The 17,311-nt window shown below is 38.2% G+C and overlaps 1 protein-coding gene across 1 annotated transcript in view; it reads right to left on the bottom strand.

The window, feature by feature from the left end:
• ADGRG4 (adhesion G protein-coupled receptor G4) overlaps positions 1–17,311 on the bottom strand; it is an 82,745-nt gene that overhangs the window by 17,932 nt on the left and 47,502 nt on the right. Inside the window, 5 exon segments of the mRNA XM_006195387.2 lie at positions 505–550; positions 1,735–1,854; positions 6,351–6,485; positions 13,211–13,373; positions 14,488–14,704. Of these exon segments, the coding sequence (XP_006195449.2) occupies positions 505–550; positions 1,735–1,854; positions 6,351–6,485; positions 13,211–13,373; positions 14,488–14,704 (681 nt within the window).

The raw sequence follows: 17,311 nt of genomic DNA, 5'->3' as shown, positions 1-17,311 counted from the left end.
CAGGAAGGCTTATCCCCTCAATGAAAAGATTAAAAAGAGTAAATGGACTCCCCAAGGCCCCTAGAGAATAAATGGACTACCCAAGGTCACACGGTCAGTGTAGAAGACAAGAGAGAAAAAGGGAAGGAGACAGTAGCCATGTCGCATCTCGTGGGTAAGCACAGATAAAGAGTCAGATCTTCATCCCTCAACTTCCTTCAGACAGCTCAAGGCTGCTCTCCACTGGGTCTTCCAATTTTCTTTCTTTCAGCTAGCTGATGTGTGATTTTTCTCATCTCCCAAATAAGTCTCCTCTTAAAAAGAAAGTTAAAAAAAAAAATAAAACACTCCCATGCCTTAATTAGATATGAAATTCGTATTGGTATCTTGGTCATTCAGAGTTCCCTGTAAGGTCTGATAAGACAGTAGCTTCAGTACGACTCATCTAACTGCCAAATAGGAAAATGGTCAGGGGCAAAGTCTCATTGAAAGCCAAAGACAAAGCTTGCTAAGAAAAATACGTACTGTTGTTCCCAAAGTCCCAAAAGGCACACTGAACTTGATCGTAATTCTAAGGGAAAAAAAAAAAAACTCAGAGGTTAATACCTTTCCTTGTGATAGTTACCATACAATGACAGCCACACACAAGTGTTTTCTTTTCAATGTTTTTTTTTTCAAACAGTAGACACACATACACACCAACCATTTGTGAGCTGGTTTTAAGTCTAGCTTCAAGTATCTTAGGGGTCACAAGGGTGAAAACAGCATGTTACTACTGCGTGGTGATCTGGTACGTGTCCTTTAAAAATATTTGGTGACATAAGGATTTGCCATGTTCTCCTGGTGCAAAGTCCAGGAGGAGGCTGCAGATGGTCAGTTCAGGTCTGCTGGGTGGTATTTCTTGTGGAACTTTGGAACTGGGGGCTCACAGCTGAGATCAAGCTTTATGGGTACAAGGTTGACCTGCCTTCTCATTAGGCCTACTGAGCATTGCTGAGGACTCACCAGCTTCTCAAGCTCCAAGGAACTGGAGGGCAATGAGAAATTGGTTATGGGGCATGCTTGGAGAGCTGTGGTCCCAGCCAGAATTAAGAGATCTTACCCATTTAACATGTTTCATTTAGTATCTATTTTTTTTTAAACTCCCTCTCCCACTCTTCCTTCTTCCCTTCTAGAATTAAGACCTGTGAAAAATATGCTGTAACATATGGTCTTTTAGATTGGGAATGAAGGAAGCTATTAAGACTTCACACTGGACATACATTAGCATCAAAGAGTGGAATAGTTAATTCATTCTTATACCACAGCTAAATTTGATCATTTAGTAATATATACCTTATGTTATACCATATGACTATGGTTTTAATCCTTTGGATAATTGATACATATTTTAATGCTTGAATTTCATGGAAATTCAAAGAAAAATGTTCAATTATTTTGAATGAAGTTGTTTGCATCACTCAAAAATAAACGGAATTAAATGTCATTTAGAGTGATGGGGCAACCAAAAGATCCACCTGCCCCGCAGCCACTCCTCTTTCAATCTGTTACAATGCTGGAAACCCACTGTTAGCCCTTTAGGCTAAGGCATTATTTCTAGAAGGCCCCAATTACAATACACCTCTGCTACCTGGAATGGGACAATCTTCATTAAGTCTTAGAAGCACATCTGTTAACTAGCCAATTATTTTTAACAGGAAAATCATGGAGCGGTTCTGAGGCTTTTTCATTCTGAGACAAAAATGGAAATGGTACCCGTTTTCCTTCGATATGCTGCAGAGTAATAACCACTGGGTCTGCCAAGTTCTGAATGGATGTATCTGAAATGCTGGCACTCACAACATACGTGGTTAATGCTTTTGCAACGTTTTTGGTCTGCAGATGAAACATATAAGGAAGAGGCATTCAGGTCCTAAATTTCTAATTTCTTGCATGTTAATTATCAGTCTAGAATTTTGAAGTACCACACAGCATAAGGGATAGAGATATGGAAAATAAAATCACAAGCTAAGAAGGAATTTTTAGAGGTAATTTAGCTCATCTACTGTCTTTACATTAGGTCTAAATCATACCAAGCTAGACCAGTTCTTTCATATATCCATACATCCACACATCCACATATCTATCTAACAAGCATTGGTTTTTCACCCACAGCAAAGTACAGCCCTAGCAACACAGCGCAGCTATTGCCTACTTTGATAACTCTCCAGACCCTGACATCTCCCAGCTTACCTCAGTTCTAATCCTCACCCATCCTCACTAACTTTTAGGGAGCCCCTCCTTATAAGGAACATAAACCCATCATGGATTAGTTATAAGCCTCCTCCTGTTCCATCCTCACTGGAGATGGAAGCAGGCTGATTAACATCCAGGTTGGAACAAGTCTCCTCCCTAGGCCACCATGAACTCAGAGGCCAGAGCACAGGCACTGTGTGTCTTGGTGTCCCCCACATGGCTCAGCGCACGGCAGGTATCTTATCTTGTAACCACAGTAAGCCTGTTACTTTCTTAAGTGTTTCCCACAAACTAGCTTCAGTCCTCACTGAAACAATATAGGCATTTTTTTTCAGATAAGCTGAGGCTCAGGGAGGCTCAAAAGCTTGCACAAAGTTGCACAGCTAGTGACTGATAGGGCAGGGATCCTTAATAAACATTGTGTAACAGAAATGAACTAGAATGTAGCCACCGAGGCGCGCAGCTTGCTAATTAACAGGGCCAAAGCAGCCTGGGCCAAGGCTCGAGGAGGCGAGGCAGCTGGGAGAGTGCCGTTTCCAGGGCACGCCCGAAGAGACGAGAGGTGGGGCAGGGGCAAGACAGGAGGGAGAGGATGCAGCTCCTCTGAGGACTTGCTGAGAATGCCCAGAGGAGGTGAACCCAGATGATGTCCCTTGAGGAGCCCCCTGGGCCACTTTTAGAAGGTGCCAAGCTCTCGTACTTCTGAGCCCTGCAGCTGCTGACAACTGAGGGATTGTGACCACAGCCTGGAGCTCCACTAGGAAGCTACCCACTTCCTATCCCTGACCAGCTCTGTTCATCCAAAGCCAGCCTGACGGTGCAGTGCTCCCTTCCCAGAGGGATTCCCCTGGGGCAGTCTGAGGGGAGGAGGGTCTGCAGCAAGATACGGTAGAAAGGGCCCCGCCTGACAGTCAAAAGCCCAAGTCCTAGTCCACGTCCTAGCCCAAGCCCTTTTGTTGCTTGAAAGTCCCTTCCCCTTTCTGGGATGTTGATGACATGAAGGAAGGTGGACCAGATGATACCCAACCACCCTTCCAACTCAGTCTAAGAGATGCAGTTGTCTGTAGTGAAAAGGCCAAGGGAGGAGACACACACACACAGTGACCCAGGACTGAATGAACTTGTTCTCTGGCTTTAGTTTCCAGATTTGCAAAATGGCGGCCATGCAGGGAAAGGAACTAAACCACTGCTCACTCTTCCGCCCTCTGGCTCTAGGCTCATGTTGTACCTATGTCACTTCTGAACCTTTGCAGAAACAGTTCCCCCTGCCTGAAACACTCCTCCCTCCTTCTCCTCACCCCTTTTCATCTAGCTGGTATTCAACCTTGGGTCTCAGCTGACGCCTCTCTTACAGTAGGCCTTTCCTAGTTTCCCAGTTGGGGGCAGGTGCCCTCCCTTGTGCTTCCAGAGCCCCTGTGCCATACATACTTGCCTCGTGCTTTGTCCCTCTCCCCAAGAACTGCCCGCTAGTGGAGGAGTGGTGGAGGAGGTATGTGTTTTCCAAGAGTGGTGTCTTATCAATGATTTTAAGGTAGTATGTTGTAATGACAGTTAGGGTTTGAATCAAAAGATGTTAGAAGCAGCAGTGTGGAAGCAAGGCTGTGAGACTCAGGGGGAAAGGTAGTTAAACGGTGGCATCTCTTGTAAGTGCTCACTCCCCAACCACCAGTGACCCAGGTCCCAGCCTTGGGTCACCCCCTTCCATGTGAGAACCCCCCCATCCAGCACCACATAAGACAAGAATTTAATAAATATTTGCTAACTGATTAATAACTGGGTGAATAAACGAATAAACTGTGTCACCTCCAGCAGGTCCTGTCCCCTCTCCGGGTCTCAATATCTTCATTGGTAAAATGAGGAGATGGGACACAATGAGCTATAGGGACCCTTCCGTTTCTGAAATTGAGGTAGGCTAGTTCCAATTTTTCTTCATCTGGCACTATGACGTCTAAAGGCTAATTTTGGCAAAGATCTTTAATGTCTTTCAGTGGAAGGTGATTGTGAATAAAAATTAGTTATTAGGTGTGAAATCTATGCAAAACAAATTTAGCTTTTATTCTACACAACAAGCACAGCTCTCTGAAGAAAGGAGATAAACTAAGACCAAAACAATGGCATCTGAGATGATACAAAGAAATTATAAGTTTACCAAAAGGATCTGAGTGCTATGAACCACATTCTTAATTTTGATTAAAATATTTATTCATTAACTGGGTTGTCCTGGGTCCAGCCTAATTTTTTCCATTAAAAAGGTCTAATAAATATATAGCTACTGAAAACATGTTAGCACAGGGCTAGCTGCCATGAAAATAAAACGTGCCTGAGCCATGACATCCCACAACCTCCTTGAGAAAATCAACCTAGAAATGAGGCAGAGGTGTAAGACAAGAATACAAGCAAGGGGTGAGGAGGAGAGCAGGGGCTCACAAACTCCAGGCAAACTTCCTGGATGGGATTTGAGCTAACCCCACAGGAACAAATATAATTGAGATAGAAAGGGGAGCTGCTACGGAATTCCAGGAGAATGGAACACCCTACAGATATAGCTGGAGATAATGTGTTGTATTTGAGTTAGTATGTGATATGTTTAAGCTGGTCCAGTACAAGCCGCCCCCCCACCTCCAATAACTGTGAACATTTAACCATTAGAAATTCATTTATTTGGATAACCTCTCTAGAAAATGCAAACACCCTAGGGCATTCATGTATGGACCACTTAAAATACTTGAACTTTGGAGTTAGATGCCCTGGGTTTCATTCCTAGCTATGTCACTTCCTAGCTGTGTGACTCTGGGCAAAATTACTTAACTTCTTTGCCTTAGTCTGCTAGGGCTGCTATAACAAAGTCCAGATTAAGTGGCTTATAAACAACAGAAATTTATTTCTCACAGTTCTGGAAGCTGGAAGTCCAAGATCAACCATGCCTACATGGTTGGGTTCTAGTGAAATCCTACTCTCTGGTTCATAGGTGTCACGTTCTTACTATGTCCTCACATGGTGGAAGGGGTAAGGGAGCTCTCTAGGACCTCTTTTATAAGGTTACTAAATCTCATTCATGAGGGCCCCACCCTCATGACCTAATCACCTCCCGAAGGACCCACTTGCTCATACCACCACGTTGGAGGATGGGATTTCAACACAAGAATTTGGGGTGGACACAAACATTCAAACCACAGCACTCTTTGTCTTGGTTTCTTGTGAGAAGCAGGTGAGACATTAAGTGTAAATACTAACAATTAATAGGGATCATCATCAACAACGTCATGCAAAAACTCTGACTGCTGTCTTCCTGACAGTGAGACGAGACAGAGCAGGCTGAAAAAAAATGAGCTTTGGGTTAGGCAGAGCCCCAAGAGAGGCAAATAATAAAAGCAGTACAAACATTTATATGGGGCTTATTATGTGCCAAGCAATATTCTAAGCACTTTAATTAGTATTATGTATTAACTCCTTTAATCCTTCAGCATCTCAGTGAGGTACTACCAGTTTCCTGTTTTACACAGAAGAAAACTAAAGCACATGGGGGTTGAGTAACTTGCTCACAAGTTCACACAGGTAGACAATGGCATAGCCAGCATTGAAGTCAGCACCTGGCCCGAGTCCATGCTGTTAACCACCACATCATACTGCCTCTCTGTTTTAATAATGGGTGACAACAGGAGCCCTCAGAGAAGGTTCTGTGGAGGTGGTGGGAAGGAGCAAAAATATCTGTAGGCAAGTGTCCTCCCGGACACCACTCAGCTTCAAGTAATTGGCCCTGAGAGATGGGCATATTGGCTTTGAGGAGCCAGGGAAGATTTGGGAGGGGAAAACTGACAAGCCGAAATGGCATTTCATCAGGAGGACTCGCTGTTCTTTTCTGGTTTGGAAAAATCTTGAGGCCTCTGTTTGGTCACCAGATAATCCTTAAGGTCCCTTCTAAAGCTGAGAAGCTGTGAAAATGAAAAAAATCGTGGAACATCATTAAAGCAGATGTTGATTCATGTTGAGGGCCAGGGGTTGTGCTGGGAGACTTGTGGAATAAATCAGAGAGCATATTCTAAAATAAACAGAACATTGTGAAAATAGCAAGAGTACGTAATTATAGTGAGTCACCGTTTGTCACTTCATGACAGTTACCAGAGGCAAGAACTTACCTTAAAGAGTGAAGTTTGGCCAAAAAAATTAAACAAGATGGTATGTAAGTTGCTAAGAGGAATTCTCTCCCTCAGTGATTTAGGTAAATATATGGAGGCCAAAACCCTCCCCAGAGGGACCTCACCTAGGTAAATCTGCCAAAAAAGAAAAAGCCAGAAAATGAAAACTGGAGTCATCACCCATCAACTCAAAATCCTCCCCACCTCCCACTCTACCCCCAGCCTCAGCCCCATAGCACCACACGGGGGGCTGAAGGGTGGGAACTAGCTCCACCAGCTATGCTACACCTTTTACATGCACACATGCACGCCATGTGCACTCAAATCACAGGCCAAGATGTGACTCAGGGGCACAGACCAAGACACACACACATACCACCTTTTCCTTTCTCATACTATCCTTGAATTTCTCTCCCTTCAATCTGCTTCCACCTGGGTATTCATAGAGGTAGAAAGAGTAGACTGACAAATAACGTGATTTGCCACGATTCTCAGAAATAAAGGCTAGTCTTCAAAGGCAGGCCACCTTCTCCCATATAGTTCTGGGGCAGAGGGGACCAGAAAGGAACCAATACAATGTAAATAGGCACTTGTCTCACAGTTTATTGAACAATGCTTTTGTTAAAAAGTAGGGCAGGACTATGGAAAACAGTATAGAGTTTCCTTACAAAACTGAAAATAGAGTTACCATATGATCCAGCAATCCCACTCCTGGGCCTATATCCAGAGAAAACTCTACTTCAAAAAGATACATGCACCCCAATGTTCATAGCAGCACTATTTACAATAGCCAAAACATGGAAGTAACCTAAAAGTTCATCAACAGATGATTGGATAAAGAAGATGTGGTATATCTAGACAATGGAATACTACTCAGCCATAAAAAAGAATAAAATAATGCCATTTGCAGCAATGTGGATGGATCTAGAGAATCATACTAAATGACATAAGTCAGGCAGGGAAGGACAAATATTATATGACATCACTTATATGTGGAATCTAAAAAATGACACAAATGAATCTATATACAAAACTGAAACAGACTCACAGACATAGAAAACAAACTTATGGTTACCAGGGGGAAAGGGGTGGGAGGGATAAATGGAGAATTTGAGATTAGCAGATACTAACAACTACATATAAAATAGATAAACAACAAGGTCCTATTGTATGGCACAGGGAACTATATTCATTATCTTGTAATAACCTATAATGAGAAAGAATACATATAAATATATGTATAACTGAATCACTAAGCTGTACACCAAAAACTAACACAACATTGTAAATCAACAATACTTCAATTAAAAAAAAAAGTGGGGCAGGGAAGTGAGGCATTACCCATTAGGAATTAGAGGCTCAGTATCAGAAGAACTTGCTGATTAGATTGGTAATAGCATTTGATAAGTACTGGCACATTTTTGAGAGAAGAAGAGGGCGTTACCAATAATTACAGTGGAACCACAGTCATAAACCTCGACTATCCCAGGAAAAACAGGGTATATGAGCATCCTTACATGCATTCTGTCATTTAATCTCTCTATTAACTCTGAAAAGAATGTTGTATCATACCAGGAAATGAAAGCTCAGAAAGGTTAAATGACTTATCTAGGGTCACACAGCTGAGATATAGTTGAACAAAGATTTATGTGATTTGGACCCACATTTTCCCCATTATCCATGCTACCTTTCAAGGGACTATTATCTAGCTGGTTATATCATGGGGAGATGAAAGTTTGTAATATTTCTAAAAATGAATTGTGAGCCCCAAAGCCATGGGTTATGATTTAGCTTCAACATATGAGCACTTTGGCACCAACAATGTCATTGGGGTTGGTTGGCTTATTTTTCTCCACCAAGATTTATAATAGAAAACCCTACACATATGGGAAACTATGTTCAATATCTTGTAATAACCTTTAATGAAAAAGAATATGAAAAAATAAATAAAATGATTAACTGTAAAAAAAAAAAAACCTACACATAAACAAAATGCAGTGAGAAAGCATTTGCTTCCAGTACAGCTGACTAGCTCCTAATGGACTCAACCCTCCTGCATATAACAACTTCACAAAATAGCAATGACCTGAAGACACTGGAAAATGAACAAAAGCAGGCAGATTCTGGAGAAGAGTAGACACTTGGAAAAAGGTGACATCACAAGGTGAGTTACCTGTTCTTAGAACTTTTAGCCAGACGGCAGCTGAAACAAACACTGTGAAGGACACTCAAAATTCTGATAGAAAACCTGCAGTCTTTGTGGCATGAAGAAGCAGAAAACAAAGGTCAGTGTAACCACAGCTACTGGAAGCTCAGGAGGAGATCTTTGAGAGGAAAGAGCTAGCGATGGGGAGCCAAAATCCTGAGTATAATTTCTGCTTGACCTCTGAACCGCATATGTACAGGACAGACTCCAACTAAGGATAAAGGAGTTAACTGAGATTTGAGCTGCCATCCAAGAGATGGAATCTTAATTGTCTGGTATAACAAAAACAATAATCTTCAGAGAAATATAGTAGAATCCAGAGTCTCCACAATATACCATTCACAAAATCCAGGACAGGATCCCAAATTATCCCATATGTTGATAAAATGAATAGGACCCATTTTCAAGTGAAAAAGACAATTAATGAAGCTCAACCTTGAGATGACCCAGATATTAGTTAGCAGACAAGGATTTTAAAGTAGCTAGTATAACTGCGCTCGGGTATTTAAAAGAAATATGTTTGCAATTAATGCAAAAAGAGGAAGTAACAGCAGAGAAACAGAAGAAGAAAAGAGCAAAATGGGCTTTCTAAAACTGAAAATACAATATTAAAATTTTAAACTTGCACTGAGTAGGTTCAATCATAACATGAAGATGACAGAGGCTGGTGAACTTGAAGAGAAATCAATAGAAATTATACTATCAGAAGGCTAGATAGTAAAATGATTGAAAACATGAGCAGAATCTCAGGATGCTGTGGGGCAGCATCAAAAAATCTTACATACATGTAACTGGAATCGCAAAAGTAGAGTAGAGAGAGAATGGTGAAGAAGCAATATTTAGAGAAATAATGGTGGAAATCTCCCCAAATTTGGTGAAAGATATACATTTACAGACTCAAGAAGCTCAGCAAACCTCAAGCAAGATAAATAAAAAGAAGAACGTGCCCAGGCACATAATAGTCAAGCTTTAAAAAAAAAAAAAAAAAGAAAAAGAAAATATTGAAAGCAACCAGAGAAAAATGTCACATTACATATCATAGAGGAGCAAAAATTCAAATGATTACTGATTTCTGACCAGAGAACATGGAGGCCAGAAGAGAATGGAGCAACATCTTTAAAATGCTGCGGGGTGGGGGGTGGAAATGCTGCCAATCCAGAATTTTCTAGTAAACAAAAATACTCTTCAAGAATAAAGGCAAAATAAAGACATTTTCAGATAGATGAGAACTAACAAAATTCATCACCATCAGACTTTATACTACGAGAAATACTAAGTCAATTTCTTCAAGGTGAAGGGAGATGTTACCAGATGGAATGCTGAGTTTTAGGAAGAAAGAAAGAACATTAACAATGATAAATATCTAAATAAACAGAATAGACTACTTTTTTCTCTCAATTTCATAGGACTCTTTAAAGCAATGATTATAGCATTGTCTAGTGGGGTTTCTCATCTGCCTAGTTACAATATATACGACAACTATAACATAAAAGACAGAGGGTATAGATGGATAAATATGGTTAAAGTTTCTACATTTTACATTTCTACATGAAGTGATACAATATTACCTCTAAGTAAACTGCAAAAATATAAGGATGCATATTGTAATCTGTAGAGTAACCATTAAAAAATAATGCAAATAGATATAACTAAAGAGACAGTAAAAAAAAATTCAATTATAAAAAAAAATTTAAATAAACCAAAAGGAAATAGGAAAGGAGAAAAAAAACAGAGGGACAGATAGAAAAAAAAAATAGTAGTCTTAAATCCAACCGTATCAAAAAAGATGTTAAATATTAAAGGACTACACACTCCATTAAAAGGCAAATACTTTCAGGATGGACAAAAAAGTGAAATACAAACTATGTGCTATTTATAAGAAGTACACTTTAAATATGAATATCACAAATAGAAAGTAAGTGGATGAAAAAACATTTTATATATATATATATACAGTGAGCATAAGAAAGCTGAAATGACTATATTAAAATCAGTTAAAAAAAGACAAAGCATATTATCAGAAATAAAGAGGGCTATTTCATAAATAAGTTAAGATTAGAATTATTATTAGGAAGACAAAACAACATCAATGTGTATTCACTTAATAACAGAGCCCCAAAATAAACAAGGCAAAATTTCACACAACTAAAGGGAGAAATAGACAATTTCACAATCAAAGCTGGAGATTTTAACATCCCTCTAAACTAGGAAACAATTAAGGAAAAACATGAATAAAGATATAAATGATCTGAACATTATCAACCACCTTGAGACCTAACTGATATTCATAGTACAATATATTCAATAACTGTAGAACACATATTTTTTCAAGTGCATATGAAACACAAAAATAAATCATACACTGGGCTATAATACAAATTTCAATAAATTTAAATGGGTTGAAATTATACTGAGTACATTCTACGATTAAAATGAAATAAACAAGAAATCAGTAGCAATAATATATTTTAGATATCTCCCAAATATCTGCAACTTGAAGAATACACTCCTGAATAATCCATGGATCAAAGAAGAAAGTAGGAAATATTTTGAACTGATTGACCATGAAAATACAATATATCAAAATTTGTAGACTACCACAGTGCTTAGAGAGATATTTATAGCTTTTGATAACTAAATTAGAAAAGAAGAAAGATCTAACATCAATGGTCTGTGAATCTACCTTAAGAACCTAGATAAGGAAGAGCAAAGAAAACCCAAAATACAGGGAAGGAAATAATAAAGAGCAGATATCAACAAAATAGAAAATAAACAAAAAAATTAGCAAAGCCAAAAGCTGGTTACTGGAAAGGATAAACAAACTTGAAAAACCCTAGCTATACTGATCAAGAAAAGAAGAGAGAAAAAGAAATTATCAAGAATGAAAGAGGGATTACTCTTATAGATCAGAGATGTTGACAAACTGATCAGGAGGCCAAATCCTACCAAATCTATTCTCCCAAAATTGATCAATAGCTTCAACTCAATTCCAGTTATAATCTCAGCAAGTTTTTTTTAATACAAATTGATAAGGACATTTTGAAAATTCACATGGACGTGCAAAAGGCCTAGAATAACCAAAGCAATCTTGAAAAGGAACAAAGTTGAAGGACTCACACTACCTGACTTCAAGACTACAGGAATAAAGATAGTGTGATAATGGCATAAGAATCTACAAAAAACTTAATGGAACCAAATAGAAAGTTCCAAAGTAGACCTGCATTTACAAGAGTATTTGCTATTTTGTCAACATTGCCAGAGCAAGCCAAGGGAAAGAAAAGTCTTCAATAATGGAACAAAATTAACTCGAAACCATACACCACACCATGCCTCACACTATACACAAAATTAAATTCAATTAAGTAGGATTATAGTCCTAAAAGTAAAAAACTAAAACCATAGGTCTTTTAAAGGAAAAAGTATCTTTATGACCTGCAAAGATTTCATAGGCAAGTCATATGCTGTTATTCACAGAAGAAAAAAACTGATAAATTATACCTCATCAAAATAAAACGTACGCTCTTCAAAAGACACCACTGAACAAATGAATAGGCAAGCCAGAGAAAATATTTTCAAAACATATATTCGACTTGTGTTCAGAACTTATTTTTAAAAATGCCTACAAATCAATAATAAAAAAACAAACAACCCAATTTAAAATTGGCTGAAAATTTTTTAACAGATACTTCACCAAAGAAGATATATGAATGGTCAGTACAAAAATCAAAAATCACTCCACATCATTATTCACTTTAGAAAACAAATTTCAACATACATCTTCACTTCTTACAAGTTTACACATACATCTTATGAGCCAGCAATTCCATTCCTAGGTATTTTACTCAAGATATATGAAAATATATGTCTACACAAAGACTTTTGCATGAATCTTCAGTGCAGAACTAAACATAATAGCCAAAAACGAGAAACAATCCAAATGTCCATCAGCTGGAGAATAGATAATCAGTGGTATAAGACATATAATGGAATATTATTCAGCAATAAAAAGAACAAACTACAGAAACAAAAGAATGAATCTCACAAAAAAAAAAAACCATTATAGTACATAGAAGAAGCCTTACACAAGAGAGTACATATTATATGATTCCATTTATATAAAGTTATAGAATAGGCAAAACTATAGTAAAAATGAAAAAATCAGAACAGTGGTTGCCATGGGCATGAGGGGACTTCTAGGGGTGATAGTGATGTTCTATATCTTGATAGGGCTTTGAATCACACAGATGTACACATTTGTCAAAAATCACAGAATGTATGCTTAGAATTTGTGCATTTCCCTGTATGTAAATTTTATAATTTTTTTAACTATAAATTTTAAAATGCTGCTCTCCCAAACTGTTCTAAGCAAGGTTTGGTGGCCTATGGCCTGCCAAAGGCTGAGGTAGTGTGGAGTAGGGGAAAGGGCCCAGACAGTAAATCCAGACAGACATAACTTTGACTCCTGGCTCAGCCATTAGGCTGTGTGTCTTTGGGCAAATTACTTAACTTCTCTGTTTCCTTATCTGTACAGATGTAATGGTAGCCCAATGCCCAACATATAATAAGTGTTCCATAAATGGTAACTAATAATAAACCGACATTTGAGATGATTTGGGGTCACAGGGCCAAAAGTGACCAAAGGAGCTGAACTCACCTCAGGGTCTGTGCCTTCTTCAAAGGAGCGAATGCTGAAGGCCATGCCTTCAAATGTGTGGTCCACCCGCAGGACAGCCAAAGCCAGCCTGGCCACCGTCAGATTTGCTGTCCTTCCAGAAAACTCCATCTTGTGACCAGCACGCTCGATTATCCTCAGAATTCTGCAAGAAATGACAGGAAAAGAATAGTATCCCTAGCTTTTTAATGTAAAACTCATCCTCCTTATAAGATTTCCTCAATGTGAAATTTTTCTTTGCATTTTAATCACTATCTTTATGTTGCTCAGAAATTAGTAAATAATATCACAGACTTTGGAGTCAGCCTGGCTGAGGTCTAAATCTTAGCTCCTCCAATTTCTGTGTGGGCAAGTCAAATGACTTCATTGACTTTCAGTTTCCTCACCTGCAAAGTCTGCGTTAATGTGAGTACTCATCTTAAAAGATTGTTTTAAGGATTAAATGAAATTGATATATTATGTAAAGTCAGATCCTGCAGGGCCTCAAGAAATTTGGATTTTATTCTATATGTAATGGAAAGCCACTGAGTGGTTTTAAAAGCAAGAGAATGATATGATCTAATATATACATTAAAAGATCATTTTGGCAATTATGTAGAAGATAGACCATAGAGAGGCAAGAGCAGAGACTGGGAGACCAGTTAAAAGGTTATTGTAGAAGATCAGCTGAGAGAAATGGAGCTAGGACTAGGGTGGCAATGGAGAGAATTAGACACATTTCAGGAATATTTAAGGGATTTAAAAAATGATGCACAGCATGATATTGTAAATAACTATACTTCAAGAAAACACAAAATTTTGCATTAGTTGAAATTATACATAAATATATATTTATATTCACTTTAAAAACAATAACAACAAAAATTATGTACAGTGACTCATATAAGCCTTGGTTATTGTTTGGCTGTGAGGTAGAGGGAGGTAATTAGTGTTACTCTCAAGTTTTTTGCTTGAGCACTGAGTGGATGCATTTTATAGAAATGGGGAATATTGGGGGAGCACCACGACTGGAAAAAAATTGGAGGTTTGGTTTGGGGTAACTATTTATTTGGAAAGTTGCTATCATGAAGGTTCAGTTAAAATTTGAATGCATTCTTTCACAATTGGAATTTCAGTAGGATGACCCCATTGTATTGTCCTATTGTCAATGCCAAGCTACCTGACCTTTAAAATTGGTGATGATGGTATGCAAAGGAATTAATAATATATGTTTTAAATATTTTGAAATAAATTTATTTTACCAAAGTATTAGTACTTACTCATTGCTTACTTCATGTAGATCAGATAATGAATTGTTTTGCTTTCCCAAAGCAGCATCGATTATTTGTAATATAGTCTGGGTTAGGTTCATACTTATCTCATCACATTGTGAAATATCAGATACTTTAGAAACAATAGTCTTTGTTTCTTCTTCATCCAGAAGAGGGGATTCATTTATTAAATTAAAAATGTGCTCTGCAACATCATTTGCATTCTCTGGGGAAAGAAAATTGAAACGTAAAACCTGCATTACCTAGTTTGAGGCCATGCTGATCTGCTTCCTTCCCTTTAAAAAGTAAAGGCAGTGAAATGGAAATACACACCGAGTTAACAAAATTTACAGACGGAAATGCTGGGCCTCAATTTCTACAGTCGATGGAGTCCCAGAAAGTAGCACATAAGTCAAGTTTTTATTCATTAAATTCTTTTTTTAAATACTCCCCCAGAGAAACCTTTCTTGTTGCTAAAGATTATCTTGCAATTAGATTCTAATTAAGACTTTTGAGTATTGGATTGAATTAAGTAGATCCCACCTGTACTCAAATATCAGCACTCAGTCTATGTTTTCATAATCAAGGGTGGTGATTATATTTTTCTGTCAAGAACCAGCAACACACAGAACAATAGCAAATATGAGCCACATAACCAATAAAAAAGCAACTTAAGTTAGATTTTTCTAGATAGTAAGAACAATAGCTATTAACTCATCCACTTTTTTCACTTTTTATTATGGAAATTTAAAAATATGCACAAAAGTACGAAGAATCGTATAATGAATCCCCATATACCCTATGAATCACCTAGCTTCCACAAGTAGAAGAGCTAACCTTGTTTTATCTACAATCCCACCCACCTTCCCCCAACCCTAGATGATTTTAAAGCAATTCCCAGACATCATATCATTTCATCCATATGCATCTCTAAAACAAAGGATCTTTGTTTGTCATAACCACAATGCCAGTATCGTATCTTCTAAAAGTTAATAATAATACTCAAAATCATCAAATATCCAGCCAGTGCCCAAATATCCTTATATCTCATAAATGATTTTTTAAAATAGTTTTTGGTTTCAATCATCACCTACTTTTAAAGTTAAGAGCTTCATTAAACAAATACAAAATTAAGCAAAATTAGATTCTAGTTCCATATAACCCATAAAAAGCTGGGCTCCCTCATGGTGCCTTCCTATCTTCAAGCACTCACATTCAAGTCCAATAACTAAAATATAATGGAAAATAATCAAAAAATACAATCAGTTGAGAAAAATTCCAGAGAGAGATAACACCCATAACACACTTAACCCAGGTTAGATTACAAATAACCAACTCTTTCTCCCTCTGTTTCTCCTTCTCTTTCAATGTCCTCCACAGCTGGTGGCATCGCCCTAAATCTCTCTCCTGCCCCAAGCCCCGCACAACTTTACTCCCAACATAGCCCACACAGGTTGTTGTGGTTTTTGTTTCTCCTCTTTTCCTCTCATTTTCTTGCTTTAGTCGTCCCCCACCTCACAAACAACTCTCTGTCCTAGTCAATGTAAATTAAGCAATCTTAACTGAGACTCTCTCAATTTTCTCTCCTCAACCATTACTCCAATCTGCCCAACAATGCCTTAAGCAGGACCCGAGGCAGCAAAGAGAGTTCTCTCTGAGGAGACAGTAAGAAGGGAGAAGCCTGAATAAGTTGAAATTACTTCTAAATTAATATTTTATCTATACTACATCTATCTTCTGGTCAGTTAAAGAAACTGAGAAAACAATAAGACTAGGGATGAAAGAAAAATAGAGTGTGCTCATTCACAGATCTCTCTACTGCTCTTATTAAATTGTTTAGGCTTTCTTGTAAATGGGATAGCCAGAGCTGCCTACCTGGAGCCATTATTCTTTGGGCTTCAGTGGTATGACTTCACTTCATGCAGTCTCAGCTGTGGCAGAATGAAAGTAAAGAACAGGCCAATGGAAAACTAACTATATTGTGGAAAGTAGTTACAGACTTTTCATCAGGAGTCACATGATTTTTAAGAAAAATTCAGGGACAAATTACACTCATTGTGTAAAAATTCTAAGTCCCCAAGCAAAAGCAATCAAAGGAATCTTCCCTTATTAGTTGTAGAATAAATAGATCCCCGTTGCTTGAAATGGTTAAAATTTGTCTGCCAGTAATTACAACAATCAAAACAATAATAACATCTGTTATTATTGAGCAATTTCTATAAGCCAGTATTCTGGTTATCTACTGCTATGTAACAAACCTCTCCAAAACTTAATGACTTAAGACAATTTATTGTTATCGTTCAGGGTGCTGTGTGTTGACTAGCCTCAGCTAGTCATGGAGCCACTCATGCAGGTCTAATCAAATGGCAGCTGGGACTGGAGTCATCTGAAAGCTGGACTGGGCTGGAAGTCCAAGATGGCTCACTCACATGGCTGGCAACTGATGGGCTGGTCAGTCGGGGCTGTTGGCATTTGAAGGTCCGTTGGGTCAGTTGAGGTTCTTTCCTATACATGGCCTTTCCCACTGGCTTGTGGTGTGCCGGAGCCAGCTTGTATCAACTTGTGAGAACCAAATGTTACATTTTCAGGAACTTTGTGAGTCATTATTAAATGTTAAATTATATAAACTTACAATTAAATAAATTATATTAAAAACAATGGTGATGCTCAAAGCTCATCACTTCCTAATTATTTTACTACATTTTAATAATCTATGCTCTTATGGTTGTTTATATCTACTGTATCCATGCATCTCTTACCAAATTCAAGTTCACTGACTACATGTTGATGTTTGTATTCAGCCATGGGAGGAGAATTACACCAAAGAAATCAG

The sequence above is a fragment of the Camelus ferus genome, chromosome X (genome assembly GCF_009834535.1).
Source record: "Camelus ferus isolate YT-003-E chromosome X, BCGSAC_Cfer_1.0, whole genome shotgun sequence".
Lineage (NCBI taxonomy): Eukaryota > Metazoa > Chordata > Mammalia > Artiodactyla > Camelidae > Camelus > Camelus ferus.
This window is presented reverse-complemented; position numbering and strand designations above follow the sequence as displayed.